Here is a 27,737-nt window from a genome sequence, read left to right on the forward strand (position 1 = left end):
GCCCCCCATATCTCCTCCCCCCCGGCCCTCTCCTTCTCTCCCCCGCGGCAGGATACGATGGGCTGTACCATCACCTTCTGCACCTTCTGGCCCTGCCCGCGATACGCCATGGCCGCGAGCGAGCCTCAGCCAACAGACGGAGAGAGAGATCGGTGAGAAACCGTTACCACCAGCAGCCCACGCGCGCGCCCCGCAGTAGCTCAAAGACTTCCGGTGAAGACCGGAAGCCGCTGGGGCCTGCCTGTGGAACGCTGGGAACCCCTCCCCCGGGCACTCTAGCACACTGGAGGACTCTCCGTCCCGCCTCGACTGTTCCCGGCGCTCGTAGGGCCTCTGTCCATAGGCGGTGCGCGGCCTCCCGAGCCAGGTTCAAGGCCCGTGCTGTCCTCTGGCTGGGGGCACGAGCCCCACTGCAGGCCAGGCCCCCCAGCAACCCGGCCCAGGTGCAGACAAGGCTCCCGAACCTGGGAATTCAGCTCTGGCTGTTCAGAGCACAGGCCCAGAGCCTGCAGGGTGCATGCAATACAGGCATGGGGCAGGAGCAGGCACGGTGCACTGAGCGACCCAGGGATCCCAGTTATTCAGGCAGGCAAATCCAAATGCTGAAGGATGGCTGGCACTTGCAGAGATAAGTAGGGCAGGAGACTTACCCCACCAGGATCCTTTGAGGAGTATTTTTCAACAATAAAAAAAGAGAGCTTTTAGACCAAAAGACAACACTTAAGGCCACTTGCATAATTCACAGTCATACGTCTCAACGAGACACCACCCTTAAATTCCACTCACTTGACTGCATCTTCACTGAAGGCCTTGCAGTGGATTGTATGGATGCTCAGGTTCAGATGAACCTTTGCATGGTGGGTGCAGTATGGCTACCTAGCTGTCCTTTTCCCCCCCACACCTAAGTAGATCTGTCCCCAGCTATAGAAGGCTATACATGTGTGTTATCACTGCAGTTTGTCCGGTGTACATTGCAGTAATACAACCACTCTCACTTGCTGAAGATATTGTGAAGTTGAGGAATGCAAACACATTAAGACTTTTCAAGTGGCTTCACTCCCTTCATTTGGAGGCCTAAATGTATGCCCAGCTCTGGCACCAATCGTGCTCTGTTACTTTGGGAAAGTCACTTCACTTTCTGTGTCTCCCAGTTTTGTGAAGTATTTTGAGATTAAAGGAGTTAAGTATTGTGAATTCCACATACAGTTACACTGCCTCTTCCATTGTTTGCATGTTGACTCTGACTCTCCTCTCTGCATACCCTACCACTGGGACATAGCAGTGGAGGAAATGGTAACATTATTGGTTGTAGAAACCAAAAGACCTTTTTGTTTGCACCTACTGCCCACCTCTGCATCTTACCCAAACACACAAAGAACATCTGAAATAAGACTTCCTACATCAGCTTTATTTAAAAACACTAGTAATGTTTTTCATGAACAGCCCAACTCACGGTGAACATGTATGATTCAGATTACATGTAAGACAATGCCTTAAATACAAACTAAATAGAAAAAGAAAGAATAAAATATTTACAGAAGTAATGGCATACATAAAATTCTGTCTTCGTAGACAGGACTTCTCATCCAGAGAAGGAAGTGAACAAAGCTGACAATGGAACGGAATATTCTGCTTAAACACAGGGAGATGACAAGCAGCAGGGAAGAGATTTTTAGATCACAATCTCTCATACATATGTCTCTCTGAAAGTTGCTTCCATTTGTTCACAATGAGACTTCTGGTTGCTTGTGCAAAGTCCTTCAGCAGGATGGAGGGTTGTTGCTTTTCGGCTTCTTTGCGATGAAGCTTCCTGCGTGGTGTCCCTCCTAGAACTATAACAGCAGTTTCTTCAGGAGTGGGCTTTTTAATTTAAAAATTGATTTTGGTTCAAATCTTCCCTATAAGAACTAAGTCATCACAGTGGATTATGAAATCATGTATCTGTTTTCTTTCAAAGACAAAATATTTACAATACAATTATATATTTTTTTAAAGCCTGCCAGCAGCAAAAGCCTTGCCTCACCTATATCCTCACAGCTCAAAGTCGGAAGGGACTAGCTTGTTGAACGTTTAAGAAAATTAAAAAAAAAAAGTCAAAATGAACATAAGGTGACAGGATACACAATACATCCCAATCTCAACCGTTCTCTCCATGTACACAGTTCAGACAAATGGACTGTCAAGCATAGAAGACTAGTTTTCCTAACATCCCAACCCCAGGTGTGTACTTCCTAAATGATTCAGGCAGGGGGGAGGAGGGGGGAGTTAGAGAGAAAGGTATCCACAGGACAGGGGAGGGCACAGAGTTTGCTCTGACCACTGTAGAACACTTTTCTAAGACTTGCCTGACTTGACACGTGCTTCCTATTGGCTGAATTTCAGCATAGTGCTACATCAAATCAGACAAGCCTATACAGCAAACTGGGGTTCAAAGAAAGCTGAAAGTGTTTTCCCATCAGTGCCAGCAGCTACTGCTTCTCAGCAGAAGAAAAGTCAGCAGAAGAGGGAAGAGATTCTCGGAAATGAGAGGCACTTTTAAGACCCATTTTCAATTTACTGATGTGCAGCAGACCATGAGGGGGTTACACTACTTGCCTCAGGACCTTACTCAGTCAACAAAAAGTACCAACCTCCCAAGACTTAGTACAGTATGATTCAAAGGGAGGAAGGCAGTCTTCATGTACTGTGTAGCTGCTGTTTTCCATACTGATATTGTATTGTCCCTGATAATTAAAAGGAAGTAAGGCTGGATGGACTAACCCAATCCCGCACCTTTGGCAGTATGTTTGGCCCACATTACTGTAGTAATTATCCTTCTTGCCCCACATTTTCATTATTTTCCCCATGAATGTTAAAACAAGAAGGTAAGGACAAATACAACTCAAGAGTTGCCATAGTAATTCCAGGCCAGCCAAGAAAAAGCAAAAGAAAGCTTTGAAACACACTCACTGAGTTTTGCACACCTTGCTGAGAAAATTTTTTTTTTTTTTTTTAAAGCCTTCACAGCCTTAAATCAGTGGAAGAAATTTACACCCCTAGGCTTTATAGATGGGCTCCAGGATCTTTCTGGCCTGAAACTGTGTAGTGCTTTGTCCTCACATATTCAAAATAGCTGCCTGTAGTAACAGGATGGGTACACAGGCTCTTAAATCTGACCTGCAGGGAAATTAACAACAATTGAGTGCAGATATTGCCAATTTCTACACGTTCAAGTGTACTTGAAGACTTGTGGCAAAGCCTCATATAGAAGAAAAACGTTTATCTTGGGTATCCAACAAAATAGAGCTTAAAATGTCTTTTGTTTTAAAAGGTTAGTATAAGTCTGGTTCAGCTGTCAATCATTTCAGACAGTTCAAGCAGGAGGTCATCCTCATCTTTCCCTGGGTCCAGATCAATCTCTGCTTCCAGTTTGCCTCCAGAGATTTCCCAAATCAGCTTCTCAAAGTCATCTTCTACGGATAAGGGTCCTTTCCCAGCTGTGGTGGAGCTCAGTCTGCGGGTCTTTACTGGTGCCTGTGAAGAGGTTGGGCTTGACATCTCTGATTGAGCCACAGACGCTGCTTGGCTTCCTATATGCAACTCAGGGCTTGGGAGAAGAGAGAGAGCAATTCCTTAATTGAAAATATCTATTTTGCCAAACACCCTATCTTACTGCAGTGTTACCCCCCACACCTCCAATCCTTTGGAACTGCTGTGTAATTAAGCAGTGGCTGTCTCTGAGTCCAATGTAATATTACAGGTACATTCTCAGTTTGGAGACCTAGACACAACTATGAGAATTAAACCAATCTTTTTCCTAGATCCCCAAATGCTCTGCCTCCAAAGACAATACACTTATACTAATTTACTAAACTGATTATAAAAATGTGAACAGATAAAATTTTGTGAACAGTTTGTTAAAACAGATATCAACTATTTATTCTTTCCATCACACATTTGGATGAATTTGGTGCTTTTGACAGTAAGAAGCTGACAGCAGTGGATTTTAGTCAGCCCTGATTCAGCCAAGTGCTGCATAAACTTGTCTCACCCAGCTCTGCGTTATTTTCTCCACCTAATATCCCTCTTCCCTTACAGAGCCTTCTGCTGAGACATGCATTTGGTCACAGAGAATGCCAGCTACTAGTTAGCATTTGAGGAGGAGCCAGCAGGAAAGTCTTCCCCTATCTTCATCCCACTCCACCACCACCCTCGCCTCTTTCAGGACCTCACAAGAATCCAGAAAGATACTACTGCAAGTGATGCCAATTCACCAACATTAACAAAATCAGCTCAAAGGTTTTAAAAGATAATCCAAAGGAGAGTCTGCTAAATAGTTAGAAAATTAAAGTAGGGTACGTTGCAGGGTTTAACGGGTATATTATAAAATTGATGACCTCAAATCATCTTCCCAAATGTCAGGCACACACTGTCCTGAAGTTTCAAATTAAAACTCCAGTGAGAAAAAACTTTTCTAACAGGAACAGGAGCAAGTTGCAGACATTACCTGTCTCTGGATTTTGCTCTCTCCGGTACAGTGGCTGGACTATCCTCTGGCAGGGCTGGAACAGTAGTCTGGGAAAAAGCAAGGTGAAAGTTAAGGTACAAAAGTAAAATATTTCTCAGCAGATTTCTTTTCCTCCAGCATAATGCCCATTCCATCCTTGCACAGCCATATCATCCCTGAGCCCCAAGCCAAAACAATTCTGGGCCTTCCCAGACAAAGTGAGCATGAAACTCGATGCCTATCAAGGGCCTGAAATCTTCAGCAATAGTTGACTAGCCACTCTGGAATGCACGTAAGTGGTACGTACTTCACACCACTGAGAAGACATTTAACTAAGAACATTATAAAAGTGCTGTTACTCATTTAATAAAAGATGGAGGAAGATGCATCAAAATCATACCATAGTATGGTAAGGGACTCAAATCTGGACAGAACTGCATAAGAGAGATAAGACATCCCTATATCTATCTTCAATCTTCTCTTAGGGGCAGGGTGAAACACTTCTGTTCGGGTTTCACCATAGGCTGTCCAGCCTGTAAGCCAATTTCCTTACCAAAGCTGATTTTTTAGCTGGGAGCTCCTTCAAGTCAGTGCCAGTGGTGCTCAGTGGTTTCACAGCTGCTATGGCAGAAGGATGACTTTCAGCCACCTTACGTTTCATGGCCTGCTTTGCAGGGGATATGGTTTTCACGCCTGATGGCTTCACATTCACCTTGGGTTTGGCTGGAAAATAAAAGCAAAGGAACAGAAGCTGTTTGGTTCCTAGGACTGATACAGTGTCCTTGCTTCTCCGTAAAGCCAGAAATGAGTTTAAGGCACAGCACCTGTAACCTCCAATTAACCCTTTGGCAGGTAGTTCAAATACATGTATTCAAAAAAGAACTAGATAAATGCATGGAGGATCAGTCCATCAATGGCTATTAGCAGGATGGGCAGGAATGGTGTCCCTAGCCTCTGTTTACCAGAGACTGTTCATTCCCTCTGGGGCACCTGGCATTGGCCACTATCAGAAGACAGGGCACTGGGCTAGATGGACCTTTGGTCTCACCTAGTATGGCTGTTCTGTTCTTATGTAGTCAGCAATCTATAAAAATGCTAATAGACTTACAGTGTCTCATCTTATCAGCTCTAACACATTTCAGAGAAATTACTTCACCTTCATTAACACAGCCATCTTTGGAGTGGAATGTAGGAGCTGTACAGCAACACTACTCAACAGTCAGGGATGAATTTATAAACCAATCAGAAATAAAGGGGAGAATATAGAGAAAATCTGGACAGCGTCAAGATCCTAAGCAATACTATCACTTTTCTAGGGTAACTTTACTGAAATATCAGTGTTCACAAATGAAAGCCATTTTTTAGTTAGTTTTTTGTTTTTTTAAAAAAGTTTGGGAATTTTAGGGCTCTTGAAAAGGAAAGGGTTAACACGGATGAGAGCTGTGCAGAAAGAACAGGCAAATTATATACAGACTTCCTCTCCCACCCACATCAAGGATCTGCACAACTTGTTACACTCCTGTGTCAATGCATCTAAATCCAGACCGGCAGTATCTCCTTTTACTATTCCATTCTTCTTCTGAATCAAGGTCTGGCCATTTTGCCAACTGAACAAAATATGTGTCATACTGTGCTGCACTTGTGATGATGAGAAAAGTCTAATTATGACAACACTACAGAATGGGCACTGGTCATCTTTCCCTGAAAATACTGAGCAAAATAATTGAGTGATTTAGGGAACAGATTAAGTGATCCAGCCCCTAAAATTAAATCCCTGCTACAGAAAATATTACACAAAATGACATTAACCTTTAGCCTTTCGCTCCAGAGACTGAGCTGCATGTTTCACTGGTAGTACTGAACCCTCTGTTCCTGGACTTTCCATCACTGCTTCCTCTGATTTCACAGTCAGTCTCTTTGTCAACCGACGAGTTGCCCCAGGTGTCACTGTGGACTCAGGACTTCCAGTCACTGGGCTCTTCTCTTCAATCGTTTCTTCTCCAGGGGGTGACATAGCAGATATTTCCTTCTGAAGCTTCTCCTTCTGCCGTGGCTTCAGCTGCCGCTTCTCCCTCAGTATTTCTTCAGAACTCTTCATTTGAACTGTAGAGTTGTTTGCACTTTCATCTGAAGACTAGAGAAAATAAGAGGAACAAGATGGGACAAATCTAGGGAGACTTCATATCAAAAATCTAATCAGCAATTCCTATGGAGAGGACTCTGAGCTCAGCACCCTCCTAATATCAGTCACATGCGTTTTAGTAACCTACATCAAGGTTCACAAACACCCTCACCTTGCCCACAGAGGCTACAAATCCCAGCATGGGTTGCCCCTTAATCAAAGCAAAAGACTCTACCTGCAATCTATTCCATTCTTAGTAGGAGCCCAAGGAAACCACCAGTTGCCAATCCTGCCCTCAACAGACAGATAACCTCTGATTACAAAGTCCTGGCTTTTGTTATTGCTATCAGGACTTCCTATTCATTGCTAAGTATAAATAGCAAGAAATTCAAAGCCATTTGGTCATTGCAATGTTGTCTTGAAATGCTACCACAGAAGACAGGACTCTAGATTAATCTCCAGAACTTAGATGCAGAAATGTACAGACATCCCCATTGCATTGGAGGTATGTGCCAAGAAATGCTGGTAAACAGAATGTGGATGTTACCCAAGGCACCTTCTGACACACAGCGTTTCCTAAATTCTCCAGGGACTCACCTCTGCAGCCTTGTCTGCTAGGTCAGTTCTGAGGGGCGGAACACTCAACTCCACCAACTTCTTTTCTTCTCTTCCAGGTGCTTTAAAACATTCCAAACCCATATCGTTAATTCTAAGAGTTCAAACACCACAGATCTCCTGAACAGCATTTCACACTACTGGTTTCTAACCTTTTGGGGGCAAACGAACCAGTTTAATAGGCTAAGAATTTGGCTGCAGCTTGTGCTCTACAATCTTCCATTCAGTTGTACACACTGTAATCATGAGGTCTGGGTTGCGCTACACACCAGAGAACTTTTACTTGCAGCAGACCAAGCACTGTGATGACCCAAAGAGACTCTCAGTTAATGTTACATCTGAAAGACACTTTCTACAGTGCGCATTAAGTATCGTGCATGGGGAATGAATGAATGGGGCTGTTGTCTGTAGGACCTCTGCCTTATTTGTTGTAGAGGTTGGAAAGTGTATAGTGAAAGAGGCAGAGGACTATAGGATGAAAAAGGATGGTCTCATGGGTAAGTGGTTGAATACTACTGCCCTGGTAAACTAGATTCTATGCCTGCCTCTGCCACAGAGTTCCTCTGTGATGCTGGGCACCTCACTCAAACTAGTGTTAACAGCTGGCTACTAATTGTGTGTTCCCCATTTTCTGGGTGCCCAACATGAGACCCCTGTGGTTTAAGACACAAAAACGCTGAGCACTCAGACATTAACAGAATTGTGCTTTGAACATACAAAGTGCTCATGCTCCAAAAAAAGAAACAAGTCCTAGATATTTCAAGTTCGGCACCCAAAATTAGTGGACAATTTGGGCCTTAATCTCTCTCTGTGCCTCAGTTCCCCAGCAGTAAAAAAACAACAACAACACACACACACACACCTCCCTCCCTCCCAGGGGTGTTGTGAAGATGCATACATTTAATGTTCATGAAACAGTGACTCCAATATTATCTTGAGAGGATCACAGAACCTCCCAGGAGGGAATGAATTTTGTATTCAGTACAAAGTTTGAGGCCTGAGTCCACACATTCAATATTGGATTTTTTCCTCCACATTAAATAACTATACATTCACTGAATGAGGCAGGAGCCCCACAGAAGACACAGCAAATGATATGCATGACAGTCTTTAATTACACATGTACAAAGCAGCAAGTAAGGTTGACATGGGTAACCCTGATTCTGGCACTTCCTAATTTTTGACTTTGACAGTCTTCTAGCTGTAATATGTAGTGGAGTGAGTGAATTCTGAGTAAGCTGAAAATACTAGCAAAGAAGAGGGAATCTGCTGCACTATAGGAATGGCCAAAGCATTTGTTACCTGTCATTTTTGTAATACGCAGTAACCTCCTCCCGGTGGGAGTAAGCTCAGGTTGCGGTGGCGTATTTAGGGTGTTCTCTCCACTCTGCTGCATCCTCATGGCTTTCTCCTGCTTGATCTCCTCCAATGTTTTAATGCGCACCTCCCCTATGGACATGGCTTTGCCTGTTGACTCCTCTAGCTGCCCTTTGCTGGTTATAGGCGGAGCTGCAGTGCCCTGCTTCTTGGGCTCACTCTCAGTCTTCAGCTTGGTAGGGCTTTCCTCCGCTTTTAGCTTTTCCTCCACTTTTAGCTGCTCTTCCTCTCCCAGCTGCCTGTTTTTTTTCTCAGCCAGGACCTCAGAAAAGGTTTTAATTCGAATTGTTGTGGAGGGTCTCACCCTTGGATTAGGATCTTCTGTTCTACAAGTTTCTTCAGTCTTGGGTTTGGTTTGAGGTTCTCCCCGTCTCTGGCTGGCTTTCTCAAGACGGATTTCTTCTAGTGTTTTCACACGGATCTCACCTGCTGGTTTTGCAGCTCTCTCTGTCACCAAAAGAGGAAAAACCCAAAACATTTAAAGAAAAGACTGTGACCTGTGCATTGAAAAAAAAAACCATAAGTAGCCATTTAGGGCCCCCCAAAAACCTGTGAATGTCGGTATGTCAAAGAGAAAAGAAACCAAATCATAATCTAAACTTGTGAATGTGGTTTAGGGAAGCATGTATATCAAATTGTAGGGCAGACTCTGATCCCTTTTCTGTAAACAATCTATTACTACTGTGATGACTGCAGCATAGAGGTAAATCTGCCCCATTCTACCACTACCTTGTGCCTCCACTGGCATTTCCAATCCCACCTCTTGGTTTCCAATTTCTATTTCACTTGTCTCCAAGCAGGTTTTAAACTCTTCTGCTTATAAATAGGCGAGCAAAGCTTGCTGAGGCACAAGTGGAATCAAATTGGCTGTCAAGAGCCAGAACTCTCAAGCTGGCAGATACAGGAGCTCTAATGGCTAAGGGTAGGGTAATGCCGATTGCTGAGGAATGCCAGGTCCAGGAAAAAGGGGAGCATCAGCTTTAACACACAGCTGTTACCTGTCTCCGTGCTAGTCTGCTCAGCTGGCAATCCTAGCCTCTCCTTAAGAGACTTGGGGACTTGAACTGCAAGAACAAACACAAAGCAGTTAGGTGGCCTTCTCCTTTGTCTCTCACATAGTTCCAGGAAATTCAAAAGTTATATTAGAGGCTTCATCTATACACAAAGGACCAAAAGGGAACTACAAACTGAAGTCTGTATGTAACAGACCCAAAGATTTCTTAAGCAGCGGTACCTTTCTTTGGTGCTTTGTCAGTCTTCTCCAGAGATTCAAACTTCTTTCCCAGCCTTTCAGCAAGGCTACGCTTCAGTGGAGGGCAACTTTCATCTGTAAAGCCAAACATGGTGGAAAGAAAGTCAACAGCTAATACTTGAACATATTAACAAGAGCTTATACATAGGAGGACTTGAAGACAGAGGAGTTGCCTAGAAGCTCTGTCCTCTTTACCTTTTACAGAGTTTAATTTTTCTCTGTTTATTTTCCAGCTACTAATATCTGCTATTTCTACTTCTAAGTTATAGCTCCCAAGTAGCACAATGGTTCTCAGTGGAAGAAGCATTTTGAAACCCAAGTAACAGAAGATAAGGATGGCAGGAGGGTAAGAGGCTCTCTGAGAAACCCTCCCTTATGAAGCAACAGCCAAATCAAGCCAGGGACTCTCAGAATTGAAAGTTCTAAAGCACGTCACAAATTTATAGGGGTTCTCACAATTTTTGGTGGCCTCAGGGCATGGCCACCAACTTTTGCTGGTGGGTGTTCTGTCAGTTTTTCCTAAAACACTTAACTTCAGGAAAAACAAATCAATATGCAGATATACATGTTCAAATCATTGTAATTTATTTATGCAGAGGTTTTTTGCAGACTCAATTAAAAATAATATACAGTCGTCTCCATTCTTTATTGGACCTAAACAGAACAGAAACACAAATAAGGTGTTTTGCACAGTCTTTTGTTGTTGTTGCTTTCGCTTTTTGGTTGATTTTTTAAGAAGACTTGCTAGCTAGTAAGTCCTCTGCTGGAAAAAGATGTATTTGTATATGTGTTAATATTAGTTTCCACAGCAGACTTACTAGCTAGCTGGGGGGCTGTGAAAAGTGATATTAACAAACATACAAATAAAAATTTTCACAGCAGACTTACTCAGCCAGTAAGCCCTGGATAAGAGGTGGGCATGGAGACAGCAGGGACCAGGGACAACGGATGGGTGGTGGGGGGGGGGCCAGGAGTGATGTAGGGGGGTGGTGAGACAAGGGCTGGCACCTGCAGGCAGGATCCAGGGCTGGAGCCCAAAGCCCCAAGACCGGAGCCTGTCGCCAGCCACCTCAGGGCTGAAACTCAAGCCTCACTGCCCCGTGGAAGGTGGGGAACTCACACTGGCTGCCTGTTCCTCTGGTGTTTGTGGCTCCAGAGGAGGGCAGTGCCAAACCCCTGCTGATGGCCCTGGGGCAGGGATCACTGCTTTGCACCCCAACCCCACTGCGAGTCACTGCCAGGAGGCTGAGGTAGCAAGAAAAGCCCCAGGTGGCCGCTTGCAACCACAGTGGCTGCATTTGAGAAACGCTGTCCTACAGTATCTGAAATGTAGACATCTTTAAGGAGAAGGGCACCAGAACAATATATCTCCACAAGCCTGGGGGCAAATGCAATATATCTGCTTTGGTGTTTTGGGGGCACCATATTTCTCTGGTAAAGCATACAAGAAGCCACAAGCTCAGGAATTACCAAATAGATGACTTGATGGCTTCTGATTTAAGTTAAAGAAGCAGAGTATGTAAACAGCTGGAGTTCCCACACTGCTTCTGAGTATACACATTGCATAGAGTCAAAAAATTATCCACTTCTTGAGATATCTAACTATATCTAAATATCTAACTATAAACCTTACCCTAAAAGCTTTCTCCTCAAGTTTGGCTGTTCCTAGGGTTTTCCTGCAAATCCTAACCTATCCAAGTCCCTTGTTCCCCATTTTCCAAAGAGACACTCCTTCCCCTTTGCAGTCTGGTTGGGGTTAAGGACCCACTGTCAGCATGAGTCAGAGCAGCAATTACTCTGCAACCTTATGCAGGGCTGTAGAAACTGCCACCCCATTACAGACCAGCATCCAGATAATGGGAGAGTCTCATACATATTCATTTTTTCCTTAAACTAAATTCCTATAGCTTTTTTTTGTTCTATAAAATATATTTTCAAACCACAACAACAGAGCTGCGAGGGACCTTATAGGTGTAATGGCAGATGGGTGTTGCAGATTTCAACTTAAATGCATTACCAGAGCTGTGCAGAAGAAGCTGACTCTAGCCAGCAATATTTCTCTAGCTTATGAGTTCTTACCTACGGAGGGTTTCCGTTTTCCCAGTCTCTCTGAAAGACTCAGTCGAATCAGAGGCTCCTCACCTGGAAGAATGAAACAAAAGCATCTTTAATTTGGAAAAAGCAGTAGCCATATATAGATATAAGATTATCTTGCCAGTTTACACAAGTGACAGACTCCTATTGTAAATCATGAGATTTTGCCTATTAGCGAGGAAACAAAAATGCAATAATATTGCATCATAAAACGTTTTGAAAACGTACTAGGAAGTGTACTGTAGTATGAGATCTCACTTCAGCTTTCTGCTATGACTCTGATGACAAGTGTGCAAGTTACATACTGTGCTGATTAGAGAGGGTCTCCTACAGCAGACGTATTCACAAAGTTAAGGTTTTACTCTTACAAGCAAGCAAAATGCCTCTTGAGACCACAACTTCCATATTCGGCCTCTAGTCTACTAGAGGCCTTTGAAGATTTATTCCTTACTAGGATAAACAACTATCAAACAGCAACCAGTCTCTCTCTGGAAAAAAAAAATGGAACCTAGCATAGTTTTACTCCAGACTACCTCATGAACATACCCTCCTCCCACCCACACCTGCTAGCACCCTCTCCAATGCCACAGAGATTCTCTGTAGCTGCTTCCTCTCATTAGTCCTCCAGTTTTCTCCTGTTTGCACCCATTCATTTCTCTCTCCTTTTGTTATTTGGTTCTGCAGCTATATCCTTGTGCAAATGCTTGTTCTGATCCTGTAAACACTTGAGCACATATGTAGCTTTACTCACACCAGCAGACCTGTTGGGAATCAAGTCAAGCACATGTTCAAGTGTTTGCAGCATTATGGTCACATTTTGTAACACTGCCTTGTTATGGTTAGCTTGAGCACTTCTCCGTAACCTTTAAAGGTGATATCCAGATGCTGAATGTCCTGATGCAAAAGTCAAAAATCTATATGCTTCTCTGAGTACCAGCACTGTCAGAGGTTTTCGATATATCCAGGGATTCTTCCTTCAGCAGAAAACCATGGGTTTCAAAGCTTTAAATAAAGTCTTCAAACACCTTTCGGCACTATCAGTAGCAGATGAACGCCATGTTGGCCAGAGAGAGCAAGAACATCTGGACCAACACTACAGTCTAAGGAGCTACTAAAATGAAACCAGGGGAGCAGGCAGCAGTTATCATTACCTTGCTTTGCAGACAAGGTTACAGTCCTGATTACCGTCCGTAGGTTTTCCTTTTCCGGACCAGGAATGGTCTGGGATTGGAGTGGATAAACAGAAACTCCAGAGGGGCCTTCTGATCACAGCAAACAAAAATATATTCAGTTAGCGAGGGAAAAATGTTCAAAAAGCCACTTCCTTACCACATGAGGAAAAATAGACAAGAGTTACTTTGTTCCTGGCAAACTGATTTTAAATCACTTCAACAAAAACATTATTTATATGCAAATAGAAATCAAGGGCCAGATCATGCAATTGAGGGTGTGTAAAAACACCTTTAAGAACAAATCTCCCACTCAATCAATTGCATATCTGGGCCACAAGAGAAGAATAAATACAAAGGACTGCACAGAATAATCCTAGCCAATGCTTGGCCAGCTATCCAGATGCTACAGGGGAGAAAAGATACATAAGGCACAACAGCATGAGAGTATATTCTTGTACCGTCTCATTTCGACTTTACTCCCTGGTTTAGAGGGCCTGACTAATACCAGAGAGCTTGTGCGATCTGGACTCCGCTTTTAACACCTGAACTATTTTTAAGCCATTTTTTCAAACAATACAGTCCTTCTCTAAAAGCAAATACAGATTATCTCAACAAAAAAAAACCCTGTGAGTCATCTTGTGTATTTCCCATGCAGGAAAAACTGTTCTCTCTCTTGAGACAGGAGTGCCATTGAATTTGGGAGGGAGGGAGAGTAACTCACCACCTTGTTTTTGTGATTTTTCCTTCATTTTTTTGGACTTGATTTCTTCAAGTGTTTTTATTCCAAAATTCAAACTGTTATCTGAAAATGCAGAACTGTGAATGAACCCAAAACTCAAAAGCAATGGTGCATGTCTATGAATACAGACCAAGTTTCTCAACATTTACTGCTTTTTCCAAAAAATAAATTTGCTTGGTCTCACGGGAGAACAGAAGCTGCATTTTTAAGAATTACCAACATCTACATTATTAGTTACCTGACCTACCTTTAAGGGGTTGTGTTTGTTTTTTTGAATAGTGTGGGGAAATCTAGGCTTTTAACTCCCCTTTGGTCTCCTGTGACAGCTGTCACAGAGATGCTCACCTTCCAGAGCCATTCTGTGTTCCCATTTCTCACTGTTCTTCCACAACATGCTGCTTTCTGAACGAGCTGCAGTACACTTCTTCAGCTGTCAGAAGAAGATGCTACTGCATGACCATACAAATACCCCCCTTCCCTACAGAACTTCCTTGGTGATGTCTGTTTAAGGAGTAAGAACCTCAGAACTACACCTGCATGGTAATTTAAAGACGTAGGGAGCGATATTCCACCATCTTACACTAATGTAAACCAGGAATAACTCCACTGAAATTAGTGGAGTTACTCAGTGTAACTAAGGTGCTCTAGCCTGACTGCCTACATGCTAACTCATGGACCACTCCATATGCTGCTAAAGCTAGCAAGATTTAATGTAAGCATTGATAACCAAGATGAATTTTTAAAAAAGTAACCCGAAAAGTCACACTATCATTTCCTGTTTCAATGCCTACTGCGATTGCTTAACATACACCAAAAGCGTTTGAAAAAAGAATGAGATAAGCATTGACTGAGCTATCCTGTTTGTGACTGGTGAAGAGTGGCTGATACCCAAAAATCACCTTACTAAGAAGCTCAGCCAATAGCTAGAATTAAGGTTTTTACCAGGCAAACCACAGGGGTGGTCATTTGACCAACACCTAACACAATGGGGTCTAAAAGCCAACCTGGCTGCGACCTTCAGGAGCTCCTGCAATAGAAACATGAAATACCTTGTTTTGAATTAGCACTGGATTTCCGAGTAGAAATTATCCGCAATCCATTATGGGTTTCTGTAGCTGGCTGCTGAACAGGTGTTTTAGTTTCATCTCCCTCTTCAGAAAGCTGATCTGAAAGGGACAAAATGTTAGCTCACATTCAGTTAACATCAGGAAACGGACAAGACTGTGTGCACTTTGAGGCAGGGAAAACCAGGAACCTTTTTGTTCTGGTTGCATACAGCAGCTGGCACAATGGAGTCATGGATCATGACTGGGGCTCCTAGGTGCAATAGTAATACAAATAACTAATAACTAAATCTTGTGCTTTCAAATATCAGACCATGCACTTACACAGCACATTTCATCTAAGGGGTGCAAAGGGGTGAGTACTCTTCATTATGCAAAAGTGGAGGTATTGGGAGATTAAGGCCAAAATGGCCAGGGTTTTTGGGTGTTCAACTTAAGCACCCAACAGCTCCCTCTTACTTCAAACAGTGGCCACTTTAAAAAACGTTGGCCTAAGTGACTTGCCCAAGTATGGCCATGCCAGAGCTAAGATCTAGGTCTTGTGACTCAGTTCCTAGCTCTTAATTGCTAGACAAAGCTAATTCCTGGATTGCTTAGAAGGGTGATGGTGCTTTAGGATGAAATTCCCTTCCTGTTTCCCTGTACAACAAGAGTTTAGAAAAGCTTTTCTCCAATGTTCCAGGTATTGGCCATTGCATGGTGCAGAATACTAGACTAGAATTACCACAGGACTAACCATGTAAACTGAAGGTTGATTACAGCAAATGCATCAGTGCTGTATGTATTTATTTAAATACTGGAAATAGAATATGCTTTAGAGATAACATCTGCTCACCATCATCATCTTCATCATCATCTGCAGCATTGATTACGACTGGAGGATGAGTGGGGCTGGGAACGTTTTCAGAGTTTTCCACTTTCATCACCCCCCGCAGCTGGGGGGAGGGGTTGGACTGGACAGAGAGTTTATTCTGCTGCAGCGAGATCTGGGTCACCTTCACCTCCTCTTCTACAGACTCAGTCATACTTGGCAGCACAGCTAGAAGAACAGTAGAAACACCTGTAAATTGCCTATTTAAAACCTTGAATCCAGCACATTCATTTCCCAATCCATAATGCATATAAACTTCCAGACATGCTGAACTTTCCGTCACTACGAGAGAAGAGACTCTGCCCAGTATGAATATGCCAGGTGAGAGAGCATGGATGTCTGGTTATTATTTTTACAGCCCTACAAAGCTCTCTCTCTTCGCACCTACTGAAAGGTTAAGTGAGATGAGAGTAGCCTAAAACAGAAGGAAAATGTTAATAAAAGGGAGAGAAGCAGCTAAGCATAAAAAAAATTGGGTGAGATCCCCATAGCTCTTCATTTCAGCCTTAGCTACAGCTGGAGGCCCATTTCTTGTGCTCAGGCTGGCTGGTACAAGTCACCTGTTGTACAGTACCGATGTTGCTATATAAGTAACAAATTTACTTCCTGTTTTGAAAATATGAAGACTTCTTGTCTCATAAAGCAAAAATGAACAAGGTGAGGGATACTTCAACTCTTGGGACAACAAGTTTTAATATCAACCTCAAGAGCCAATGTTTGTTTGTTAATGAAGCAAATAATGTAATATTTGATGCAGTGGTCTCAGACCTGATTTTTAAATAAATATTTTTGACATTTTAGGTCAGACTGATGTTCCATCTGAAACCACCACAAATTTTAATTTCTATCATGAACAACTGAGCAACCTTTGTTTTTTAACTACCTATAGCAGGAGCACTCGGAAATATCTGTCCAAGTAAAAGTCCAGAGGTTGGCTCTACAAGGTTTCAGGGATCTGGGAAGAATTGCCGAAACAACTCACTTTTGCTTGGAGGTAGGAAGAGTCCATCAACGTAGCGTCCCTTGTTGTGATGGAAAGCGCAATTTAATTTCTTACAGCCAACTGGCTGGTTCTCCCAGTAGCAAGGGATCTCACTGCGTTTTTTCTTCAGACAAACAAAACAAAGAACCAGATTAAAGTCACCTTGAAAAAGCTATAGAGTCACGCTGTTATCAAATGACATCCAAGTGGCATAGAATGCTCACAGAACAATCACAATGCAATATTATGACTTCATTTCCACAGGTCAAACACGTCACAAAGATAAAGTATTTTAATATACTATTAGAACATCACCTCAGAACTGAAACAAAAATCCAATCTAGTGCTCTGGGCACATATACAATCTTTACAAAAACTATGACAATCACAATTTCGCATCTGTCTGTCACTACACTTTCTCTTTCCTTTCTCCACTTTCCAGTCTATCATAGCCCTCGACAAAAACTATGTAGAAAACTGGAGAAGTCAGAGATGGAAAAGACACATTAATCACATCTGTTTATCTCCCAAAGTGCCAGTGCAGGATTATTCCCCAGTGCTAGGGCCACCACAATTTTAAGTAATAAAACCAATGTGACTACTGCCACTTCCACTGAAGAGACTATTCCAGTGTCTAGTAGATATGACAGCAAGGAGTTGTTTTTCTAACAAGCTTAAATTTTCTTAAATTCATCCCTTTACTTTAATCATTGGAGGCCAGTGTTGCTTAGAGCAGGCAAAACTGATATGTAAAAGTGAACCCACTCTATGCTCTTTGCTTCCTACTGTAAATTATTGTTCCAATTCAAACCCAATTAGGAAGTGCCAAAGTAAACTGCTTGCACTGGCAAGCCTCCAATCAGATCCATCAGTTCTCATCTTCTTGGTGTTTGCACGTTCAACACAAGCATCTGTGACAAGATTACCACAACAGTGAACCTCAGTAACACAAGTTTAATTTTAACCAGTTCACTGAGCACCAGATAAAAAGCACTGTCCAAAAACATACTTGCAAAATGAACACTTACATCAATCTCCATGTGCCTAAACCTGCAGATACTCCTGAAGCAGCGCCCTTCCTGCCACAGTGTGCAGACAGTTTCATTTCCCAGTGCAGCTTCACAATGACGGAAGGGACAACCGTCCCCCTGTGCCAATCGGACAAAAGCAAATAAGACGTTGCAACCTGAAAACCCCAGGTACAAAGAGAGCGGTAAAAGTGGGATTTTCTGAGCTGAAGGAAAAAGGCTCAGTGACTGAACTGATCCTAGTGTGGGGAAAATGGAAAAGCAGATGAATCAAGAAGAAGAAACGGAGCAATGGATGAGAAGTGCATTCTCAGGGAGAAGGCAGAAATAATTAGTTCTATGGAAACATTTTGAAAAGTCCTTCCTGACATTATTTTAAACCACTATCTTAACATCAGACATACACTTTAGAGGTGGCTATGATGAAACAAGTCAGGATATATTGTGGATGGGATAGAAGAACAAAGATAAATCAGTAACCACTTAATAAAAGAACAAAACCACACACACACACACGCACACAAAAGTGTAACATCTACATCCCTATTCCCTACAGCCAACCTCAACCATCTTACTGTTGCATTTACACTTGATAGAATTCTGTTTACTGTATCATCCTTAAGAGCTATAGTTATTAATGTTAATTTTAAATTGAGATATATTTGCCACATTAAGAAATTCAAAAATTAGGCAGCAATCAACATGAGGTGGGCGAAGCATGATGCCTGCAGTTCTTGAAAAACTGTATGCCATTGCAAAAAATAGACACTATTATTTTCCTGCTGCCACAAAAAACTGCATATTTGTTTCTGCATCTGTTCATTGGCTGTAGTCACGTCTGTAACTTCTGGAGCTTATTTATTTAACAATGAAACAGCATACAGAGTAGACACAATATAATATGGATTTTTTCCCCAATAGCTAGTTCATTGGGCCCAATAAACAAGTTAGCTCTAGAGAGAAGCAGAATGGTTTAGCTGACTGAAGGAGTCAGGCGCTCTTGAGTTCCAATCCATCATTGACATTGACTCCCTCCATAGCTTGGGCAAGTTGCTTCAATTCCATGTCTTGATTTACCTATCTTTACAAGGAGTTAATGCCAACATCACAAGTTATTCGTAAGGATTAGCAACCAACTGTTTGAAAAGTATTAATCGGTATTACTGCTTGATAAAAACAGGAGCAGGGGGTAAAGATTAATGCTATCTCTACGCAGATAATCTTGTATTATTCTGCCTTGAAATTTATTCCTTCCCAGAACAGATGGCTTGGTGTAACAAAACAAGACAGGTACACAGGATATGAAATCAGATATGACACTTCAGGATAGAGTCTACTTTCAAATCTAACTATGAGACATATATTAAATTATTTGAGAAACTCAATTCATCTCAGTTTTCTTTTTTTAAATGTGTTTTTAAAAATAACAACACACCTTGGTACACGTGGAATAGAAATAGAAGTAGCAATCATCTCCTTGTTTAGACATGCCGGACAGATTGTTAGAATAAGCTCAAGTTATCAGGGCTATTGCTCCACACAGACTTCTTCCTCTCTTAGTGAAAACAGGCTTCACCCTTTCTTCTTCAGACGTGATCAGTGAAATCTTCTTTAAAAAGTAACCTTGGAAAAGGTGGTTTGAGGGGAATAAAAATAAATAAATCAGATCATTATCAAGTGACAAGTAACTTTCCCTCTTTCTTGCACCAATGCCATTTAATGAGTTTGAAGGGACTGTGTTAACTTGACTACCCTGAAACTGACCAGTTCCAAAAAAAAATCCCAGTTCTGAAGTACTTTCAAGTCAAATGAGTTTTGTCTGTGATCTAAAATAAAATAATGACTCTTCTGTGTCCTTATTGACAATAAAAAGTTGTATTAGTATAGAACAAACCGTGCTCCATACAGAGTTACATGCAGGATTGGGGGGGTCTACCTCTGAAGGAATTAATTGTGCCTGGGAAATATCTCTGGATGATTAATTATTGTTATAAGTCATATTCTTTAAAAAATATATAGTTTCAGTTATAAGCCCTCCCTTCCCACCCCCACACTATACCAAGGGGAAATTAGATATCTATAGATTAACATACCTGGATAACCTCGGCAAGAACGTTGGTCTTCAAAGACTTCCAATTAATTTCTCCTGTAGGCCGAACCAACACTCAATCCGTGAATTAATAATAAAGGGATAGAAAGAATTTTCTCCTCACATTGCCAAGGAAATTTCTCATCGACAATTCAGACACAGGCTGTGCTTTTAAACATCTTACAACTACTGGAGGAAGCAAGTCCATTTGAATACTCTCTGTCAGACTGGAGACAGCGAGGGTTAGTTAGCTCTTCAAAAAACAGTTTATTTAAAGATGAACTTGTGAGTCAAAGCGGCTGCAAAAATGAAGATCCATCTTCCACAGCCGGACAGTATAATTTTTTTTTTTTTTTTTTAAATTTAAAACTCAATAAGTTCCAATTTCTGGTCTTCAAGATTTCTTCACCTATTAAGAAAACACAAAAACCTTCCCCCATCTTTATTACCTGTATAGCAAAAACATACTTGTATGTATAAACATACATATGTATATACATATATACAAATGTGTTTATATACACACCGATATATTCAAATATGGTAATAAAAATGATATATTTGGGCTATTTGTCACTTAAAATGCACCATAAAGTGTCTCAATTTTGGGGAATGGCAAAAATTGAGGAGTTATAAAAGTGTCACACAAATACACTTTCAGGCCAATGCTTTATAATATGGGCAAGTTTGGATCTCGCACAAATATACACATGTATGTACATGCATACAGTATATCCATATTTATACGCTTAAAACATTCAAAGTATGCATAGTCTGATATCCATACTGTAAAGAACAACATGTAGCTCTGATCAGATATTTAAAGATGCAATCAAGTGTGGAAAGATAGCAGTTCTAAAATATAGCAAGCTGTAAGAAGCAGGGAAACGCTCAGTTTTGAAGAGGCACAGCTGCATGACATACAACTTGGAAATATTTTTATTTTGACTTTTGGAAGCCAATTTTAATTTCTTTTATATTTTTCAAATACTACTGGTTTGTGATCATATACTGTTCCCTGGTATATATATCCACCATTATCCATTGCTGTGAGATGGCAAAGGTCTGAAAGGATGGCTTGGGTTCAATTCTTAGCAGCCAATAACTTTAACACCATAAGGAACCTAAAGGTGTTTCCAGTTACCACAAACAGTTTAATTTCACTGTGAAATAAGACATTTCAGTTTGTTTATTTTTACTGAATGCCATAAACCTGCATTTTTGACCATTAGATCTAAACGTAAGAGATTCCAATTCCTGGGTCATTAAAAATGCCGAGAGAGACAAGGTGAGTGAGGTAATGTCTTTTCTTGGACCAACTTCTGTTGGTGAGAGAATTTGGTCCAATAAAAGATATTCCCTCACCCACTTTGTCTCTCTAATAACCTGGGACTGATATGACTTCAATAACATTGCATACATTAAAACCACTGAAACATTTTTGTGCTAATTCTCTTCCAATTCTAAGAAGAAATTGAATGAAGTAGTTCTTACAAATTAATAATGGACCTATTGTATTTTATTAAGATTAGACCTTTTATTCTCATGCACTAGTGAATTTTTCCAGGATTTTTGGGGGAGGGGAGGAGAGGAGAAAAGGGAGGGAGTTTCCTTAAATCTAAAATAGTGAGAGGAAAAGTTGGGTTCTTGTACTAGTTATCAGTTTTAAACTGTTGACAAGGGGAATTTTAAAAAGGTAAGAATCAATCTTTGTCCTTCCCTTAGTATCTAAATAATTACTCACTTTTGACTTTTGTTGCCTTTACAACTGGATTTTGTATCCCAGGTAACTTTTGTCTATCTGTATCTAACTACACTAATGTTCTCTTGGTGTGCAATTAACATATATTAGATACAGGGAAGTTGTGCCAAATTCACTTTCACTAATATCATCCAGAATTCAATGCAATTTCAAAGTGTGAAATGCCTCCACATAAACCAAAACTTATTACTTGGCAAGTAACGGACAATGAGTCCTGGTCTGTCTGATAATGTGTGCTATTTTTGATTATTTCTTTCAATATATTTGTATATTACCTTCCATACTTCGGCACATACTTAGTACTTTGCACACAGTCCAGGGTTTGAATTACCCTCACTGAAACTATACTACCAAGCATCTCAAGCCTCTCAGTTCTATACAAGCACTACAAATAAAAAATGTTAACACAGAAACTAGATTTAATTTTTTTTTTAAATTAAACTTTAGGTAGAATAGTAATTTAAAAACTACAGAAAATCAACTGAGTTAACCCCTTAAAACTTAAAATAAGTGAACAACTCTGGCGCACTCAGCAAGCTTGCATCAGAAACTGATTTAAGAACTTCAAAGCCAATCAAATCCTGAAAATTACGTTGGTGTTCACATTGAGATTGAGCTGTGGTTCACATCGTAATTTCATTTTGTACAGGATCTTAGCTATATCAAAACAATAAATAGAGACCAGTGAGAAGAAATAAAAAGCTGGGGTCACACACTTCACCCTCACTAAAGGAAGACAAGAATACAGTGAACATTTGCCCAGTTCATTTTAGAGCCCTGTCTTTCTCAACACTGAAAAACTATGTTAGTCACTCATCCATCTTTTCAATTTGTCAGCCAGCATTAGTTCATAGCCTTTCATCAGTATGCTGGGATTATGAGGGAGAGAAGTCCAGAGAGGGAACATTTTTATACCTTAATAGGTGTCATAACGGAGCACTATTCAGTTACTACTGCCAGCACCACGGTTATCAATGATAGGTACCTACCTAGTCCTCTTTATGATTTTAAAGCATGAATTGATTTTGCTTTCTCTTTATTATTGACCTGTTTTTGTATTTTTAATTATTTAAAAAAAATAGTTATTTTCATTAATATTTATATTTTAAAAAAAACCTATGTGGTGTTTATTAGGACACTCTGAACACAAGATCAGGAGCCAGGAACTCCCAAATTTTAATCCCACCTTTCTCACTAAGTCAGGCATCAGTTTCCTGGTCTACAAAATGGACATAATGCTTATTTACCTACTTCACAGGGGCATTTGGAGGATGTTGTAAAGTGCTCTTAAGATGGAAAGCACAAGAAGTGTTAGATTATTAACAACCGTATAAGAACAGTACATAGCAGCACAAATCCCAGCACTTCAAATGGTCCAGAGCGAGAACAAACTGAAGCTACCAACTCTGGCTAAAACATCTCATCCTCACTACTCTGAGTGATCTCATCCTCTGTGTCAAAGCCCAAGGCCAGAGTGGAATAGTCATAATTAATAGTTTTTAAGTTCATTTTAAGGAACATTAACTGTTCAATGTTGTCAAAACCTGGACTAGCACAGTGTTCTGAAACGAGGTGCCTGGCTGTGCTGAAGACACATTCAGAGCGCAGACTACAGGGAGGGCAGCTGAGATACTGAATAGCTACTCGGGTTAATGCAGGCCATCTTCTCAGTTTCCCCTGCCAGTAAGTCAGGGGGTCATCTTTAACTGTTATCCCTGAAGACTCATCTTGAAAGTACTCTTCTACTATTGCTGCAGCTGATGGGCACAACAGCCTCTTCTTGCCTATTAAAGCTGCACCACTCGAAGAGAAGCCACTGAAGGGATCTGAACCAGAATAATCTTCCTTAAGGTGAAGAGCAAACGGATCAGTTCCTATAAGGGATGAATGGCCTGATACTTCTGTAGCTTCCAAGGAGCAACCCTCCACTGATGTGCACATATACTCTGATACTACTTCAGTAAGGATCTGTTTATAGCTTATCAAGTCAGTACCCTGAGGAAGGAATTCTTCTAAATTGTCTTTAAAGCAGGGATCTAATAAAGTGGCCAAGATGTAATGCTCAGATCTGAGCACGGTGCTCAATCGGGAGTCAGTTTCGAGCCTCAGAGACAAGTCATCCACCAGCCCGAGAGCTACAGTGGCACCTTTGATTTGAAAGTCTTTTCGCATGTTCTGCAGAGTCAAAAGCAGGTGGCGAACTAATGGCAGCACCTGACTAAGACCTGCAGTGCACATGCTCACTTTCTGAGTGACTTCTTCAAACGGTTCAAGGATGTCACACACGTGAGCCATCAGACACCACTGAAATGAGGTGAGGATGACCCCATCCACCCTCCCCACGTGGTGTTGCATGGAATAGTCATGCACTGCCTTCTGCTGCTCTAAAAGTCGCCTCAGCATATAAAAGGTGGAGGTCCACTGGGTGGACACCTCCTGTTTCAAGTTGTGCTGCGGAAGATGGTTTGCATGCTGAAACTCCTGCAAAATTTGACGGGCCTTGACAGAATGATTAAAATGATGGCAAATCTCTCGAGCCGCTACTAACATGCTCCTCATGCTTTTGTGCTCACACAGGAAGTCCTGAATTACTAAACTTAAACAATGCATAAAGCATGGCACTTGGATAAAGTCTCCATCTCTCACTGCATGCACAACATTGGCAGTGTTGTCAGAAACTATGAAGCCAGGGGTGAGGGAATTGGGGGAAAGCCACACACCGATTTGGTAATTTAGTTCTTGTAAAATACTGGCTGCTGCATAATCTTTAGCAAAGCCAGTTACACAAAGAGCTGCCTGCTTCCTACAACTGGGAGTTTTGCTGGCACTGTGAGAGGAAGATAGCAGCATTTCAAAAGACACCCAATGTGCCATCACTGTCAGATAGTCTGTGCTTGGTTCATGGGTCCACATGTCAATGGTTAAGTGAACTTTTTTGCATTCAGCCTTCTCCAGAGCCATGAAAACCTTTTCTCTCACAACATTGTATAACCGAGGCACAGCCTTTGTGGAAAAGTAAGTTCTAGATGGCAGCTGATAGCCTGGTGCCACTATCTTCATGAATCTCTGAAAAGCAGGGGTAGAAAAAAATGAGTACGGTTGCATATCCTCAATAATCAATTCTGTAATAGCCCTATTTATCTGCTGTGCAACCGGAATTTCATGGTATTTAATTTTCTTCTCAGTAGTAAATGTTTGAGAGTCTTGAGGAGTCCCCAAGTTGGGACTTATGACCTTTCTTTTACCAAGCACTGGCTTAGGAGATAAAGTTGGCCCATGGACACCCAGGCCTTGAGATGTTAAACTGTAACTGGCTGTAAGTTTATCCCTCCGAGACGAGAAATAGCTTGAAAAGCTTCTGCGACAGAGAAGTGACAAGTCCATCTCCCTAGGACCAATAGAAAAATCCTCTATTGTTTCTTCGTCTACACCGGTACCAATAGTGCCATTAGATTTGTTGGCCATGGCCCAGTGTATGGGATGCATGGCCTGCAGATGCCGTTGCAGCGTGGAGGTGCCAAGATGAGTGCCAGGCCTGCCTCGACTGACACTCTTTTTACAGACATTACAAACAGCCCTGCAGGTATACTGAGGATCAGTGTAGAAGAAGTTCCAGACGGCTGACGTCTTTGTCCTGGTTCCCGGCATCAGGACGCGTTTGACAGTATTGCTTTCAATGAGAAAACTCTCTCTGTCTTCTCCAGATGCACCAGAAACGACTATTGCTGCGGCTGCACTGGCTGCAATCGTTGCGCCTGTGGGACCCACATCTTTGGCAAATTTTTTTGAAAGCTCTGGTTTTCCTGGGTATAACTCAATAACCTGCAGTCCTTTCTTTCTTCTTTTTTTGTTGGAAAGCTGGCCCAGTGCCTCTTCCACACTGTCACTGTGAAAGTGAACATTGGGACTATATTCCAAACTCCCGCTGCTGCTCAAACTGCTAAATCTGCTATCAGGGGAGATTGGTGACACAGGCACATTAAAGGTATATTCCTCCTCCCCTACACTGCTTCCACCAGTAGCACTTATTTTATTAGCCATGGCCCAATACACAGAATGCTTTGCTTGGAGATGCCGCTGAAGGGTCGATGTGCCGAGATGGGTGCCTGGCTTGCCACGGCTGACGCTTTTTTTACATAGGCTGCAGATGGCACGACAGGGGTACTGGGGATCAACATGGAAGAAGTTCCACACGATGGAAGTCTTTGCTCTCGTACCAGACAAAAGAACTCGTTTTACTGTATTGCTCTCGATAAAGAAGCTTTCTCCATCTTGCTCAGGAGCACCAGGCATGTCTACTGCAGCTGCAGCACAGGCAGCTTCAACAGCACCTGCTGGTCCCAGATCTTTAACAAACTTTTTAGACAACACCAGTTTTTTATGTTGTGGCTTTCCCTTAGTCCGCAACCCCTTCTTTCCTTTATGTTTGGCAGGTTGCTCCACCCCTTCCGCCACCACCTTATCATCATCCTCAGTGTCAGAATTGGCACTGGGAATAAATTCCAGACTGCCAGCACTACTAAAGCTGCTGCATCTACTACTAGGGGAGACAGGGGAGACTGGCACACTGAAAGAATATGCACTCATTCTCTAACTCCAAAATTTATGCCAGAACTGGAAGTAATTTTACTATGGAATCATTGACAACTGATCCTGCCCACTTAAGTGATCTTTTCTTGAGTGTCTGGAGAAGTTAACTTCCTCCTGAACCAGTTGCTTGAATGGGTATTATTTTAAGAGGAAAAGAGATAGACGGAAGTACCTCTACACCAACTTTTTCCTGAAACGCTTGGGTATCCAACCCCAAATTTAGCATCGTCTACTAAGTCTAATCAGTTGTATACACATCCAACTTAATTGCATGCCGTGGTGGTAGTTCCAAGTTCCCTTGTTTCAAAATTAACTATTCCCAGGATATTTCATTTTTATAATCAAATAACACAGCAGTCTATTCTGAAAATAAGGTGCACAGCTCAATCTCTGAGTGCAATGTGCACTTGTACACCGGAAAGCACCAGTTTTGGGAATGATTTTCCGACTCCACATACTGATAGGTATGATATGAGGAGCTATTTTTGTATTTTCATTCTCAATTAAAAATCAAAGCTGATGGGAAGGGTTTTGTTGTTTGTTGGTTGGTTTTTGGCAGCCAAGGCCAATATCACCAACAATCTGATTTTGTGTTTTTTTTTTTAAACGAGCTAAAGAAGAATTTAAGTCAGTTACTGGGCGCATCCAGAGTTAGTCTAGATCCTGATTTCAATCCCTTTGGGGTACTGCGTGCAGCCTGCAAAATCAATAATTGACAGCAGGTTCCTTGTAAGTACCACCAGAAACAGGAGGTACAGTCTTTAAACTCTGAAGACCTTTTTGTTCTAAAGGGAGCCACCTACACTGGAATCTTTTCTTTGCTCCACTTAACATCTAGGGCTGAGCCAGGGACTCTCCTTTCCCAGGTAGTCCACAGGCAGCAAATATTCTTCACTCAAAACCCGACGTGCTCAAGGAAGGAGAGGGACAGTGCCCTGGCAGTAACGGGGGGCCTGGCATGGGAGGGGAGAGGAGGAGGAACTCCCGCTGCAGCTTCCCTTGGCGCTGCCCCAGGAACCGGACCGAGGGATCCTTCAATCTCAGCCGGAAATGTGGGGGGGGGCCCTACTCCCCTCTTTCCCAGGGTGGGGGTGGATTTACCCCTGAATTGCAGCCCCCGGGGGTTCCCGCCCCGGCTCTCTAGGGCTGAGGGAGCGGCCAGGGGAGGGCCCCCGGGGCCGGCGGGGGGGGATGCGGCCTGGTCCCCACGGGTCGCTCCCGAGGGGGCGGGGAGCAGGAGGCCCGGCCTCGGCCCCGGGGGCTGGTGAGGAGCCGGCCCTGGTTCTATTAACGGGCTCTAGTTACCGGCGAGCGGGGACTTTACCGAACCCCAAGGAGCGGTCGCCTCCGTCGTGGCTGCTGGGTCCCCCCGCTCCACTGGCTCCTCTGTCTCCAGGCCGGGGCCAAAGCTCGGGCTACCCACTGCCGCTGCCAGCCTCAAAGATGGCACCCAACACCAACATACGGGCACTCGACCCGCCCGCAACTAACATG

At 42.4% G+C, this 27,737-nt stretch overlaps 2 protein-coding genes across 7 annotated transcripts in view; both read right to left on the bottom strand.

Annotated features, from left to right (window-relative positions):
- SNRPE (small nuclear ribonucleoprotein polypeptide E) overlaps positions 1-222 on the bottom strand; it is a 4,645-nt gene extending 4,423 nt beyond the window's left edge. Inside the window, exon 1 of one of the 2 annotated variants that reach the window (XM_032785814.2) lies at positions 57-222. In XM_032785814.2, coding sequence (XP_032641705.1) covers positions 57-110 — 54 coding nt within the window. In that variant the 5' untranslated portion in view covers positions 111-222. The remainder of the gene's footprint in view (positions 1-56) is intronic. The other variant, XM_032785813.2, reaches the window with a different exon arrangement.
- Positions 223-1,387: 1,165 nt separating this feature from the next.
- Positions 1,388-27,704, bottom strand: ZC3H11A (zinc finger CCCH-type containing 11A). Of its 5 annotated transcripts, none has more exons than XM_032785825.2 (18): positions 27,549-27,704; positions 19,896-19,948; positions 19,238-19,425; positions 17,803-17,922; positions 16,775-16,898; positions 15,757-15,960; positions 14,907-15,023; positions 13,840-13,920; positions 13,098-13,208; positions 11,932-11,994; positions 9,835-9,927; positions 9,599-9,664; positions 8,526-9,047; positions 7,206-7,285; positions 6,296-6,620; positions 5,040-5,209; positions 4,487-4,554; positions 1,388-3,586 (listed from the first exon to the last, which is right to left on the bottom strand). In XM_032785825.2, exons 3-18 carry the CDS (start codon positions 19,289-19,291, stop codon positions 3,328-3,330), a joined length of 2,457 nt encoding a protein of 818 aa, XP_032641716.1. In that variant the 5' UTR covers positions 19,292-19,425; positions 19,896-19,948; positions 27,549-27,704; the 3' UTR covers positions 1,388-3,327. The 5 variants fall into 5 exon arrangements, with proteins under 5 accessions (XP_032641716.1, XP_032641717.1, XP_032641714.1 ...); XM_032785826.2 differs by having other exon boundaries at positions 27,568-27,701; XM_032785823.2 differs by having other exon boundaries at positions 19,896-20,300; positions 27,549-27,655.
- Positions 27,705-27,737: the final 33 nt, after the last annotated feature.

This window comes from Chelonoidis abingdonii, chromosome 4 (genome assembly GCF_003597395.2).
Source record: "Chelonoidis abingdonii isolate Lonesome George chromosome 4, CheloAbing_2.0, whole genome shotgun sequence".
Classification (NCBI taxonomy): domain Eukaryota; kingdom Metazoa; phylum Chordata; order Testudines; family Testudinidae; genus Chelonoidis; species Chelonoidis abingdonii.

Coding starts and splice junctions, on each gene's coding strand:
- ZC3H11A (XM_032785825.2), bottom strand. CDS start 19,291: ATGTCTAAACAAGGAGATGATTGCTACTTCTATTTCTATTCCACGTGT. Junction 9,928..11,931: donor AAAACGGAAACCCTCCGTAG/GTAAGAACTCAT, acceptor TTGGCTTTACAG/ATGAAAGTTGCCCTCCACTG. Junction 9,048..9,598: donor GCAGACTAGCACGGAGACAG/GTAACAGCTGTG, acceptor TTTTGGTGACAG/AGAGAGCTGCAAAACCAGCA.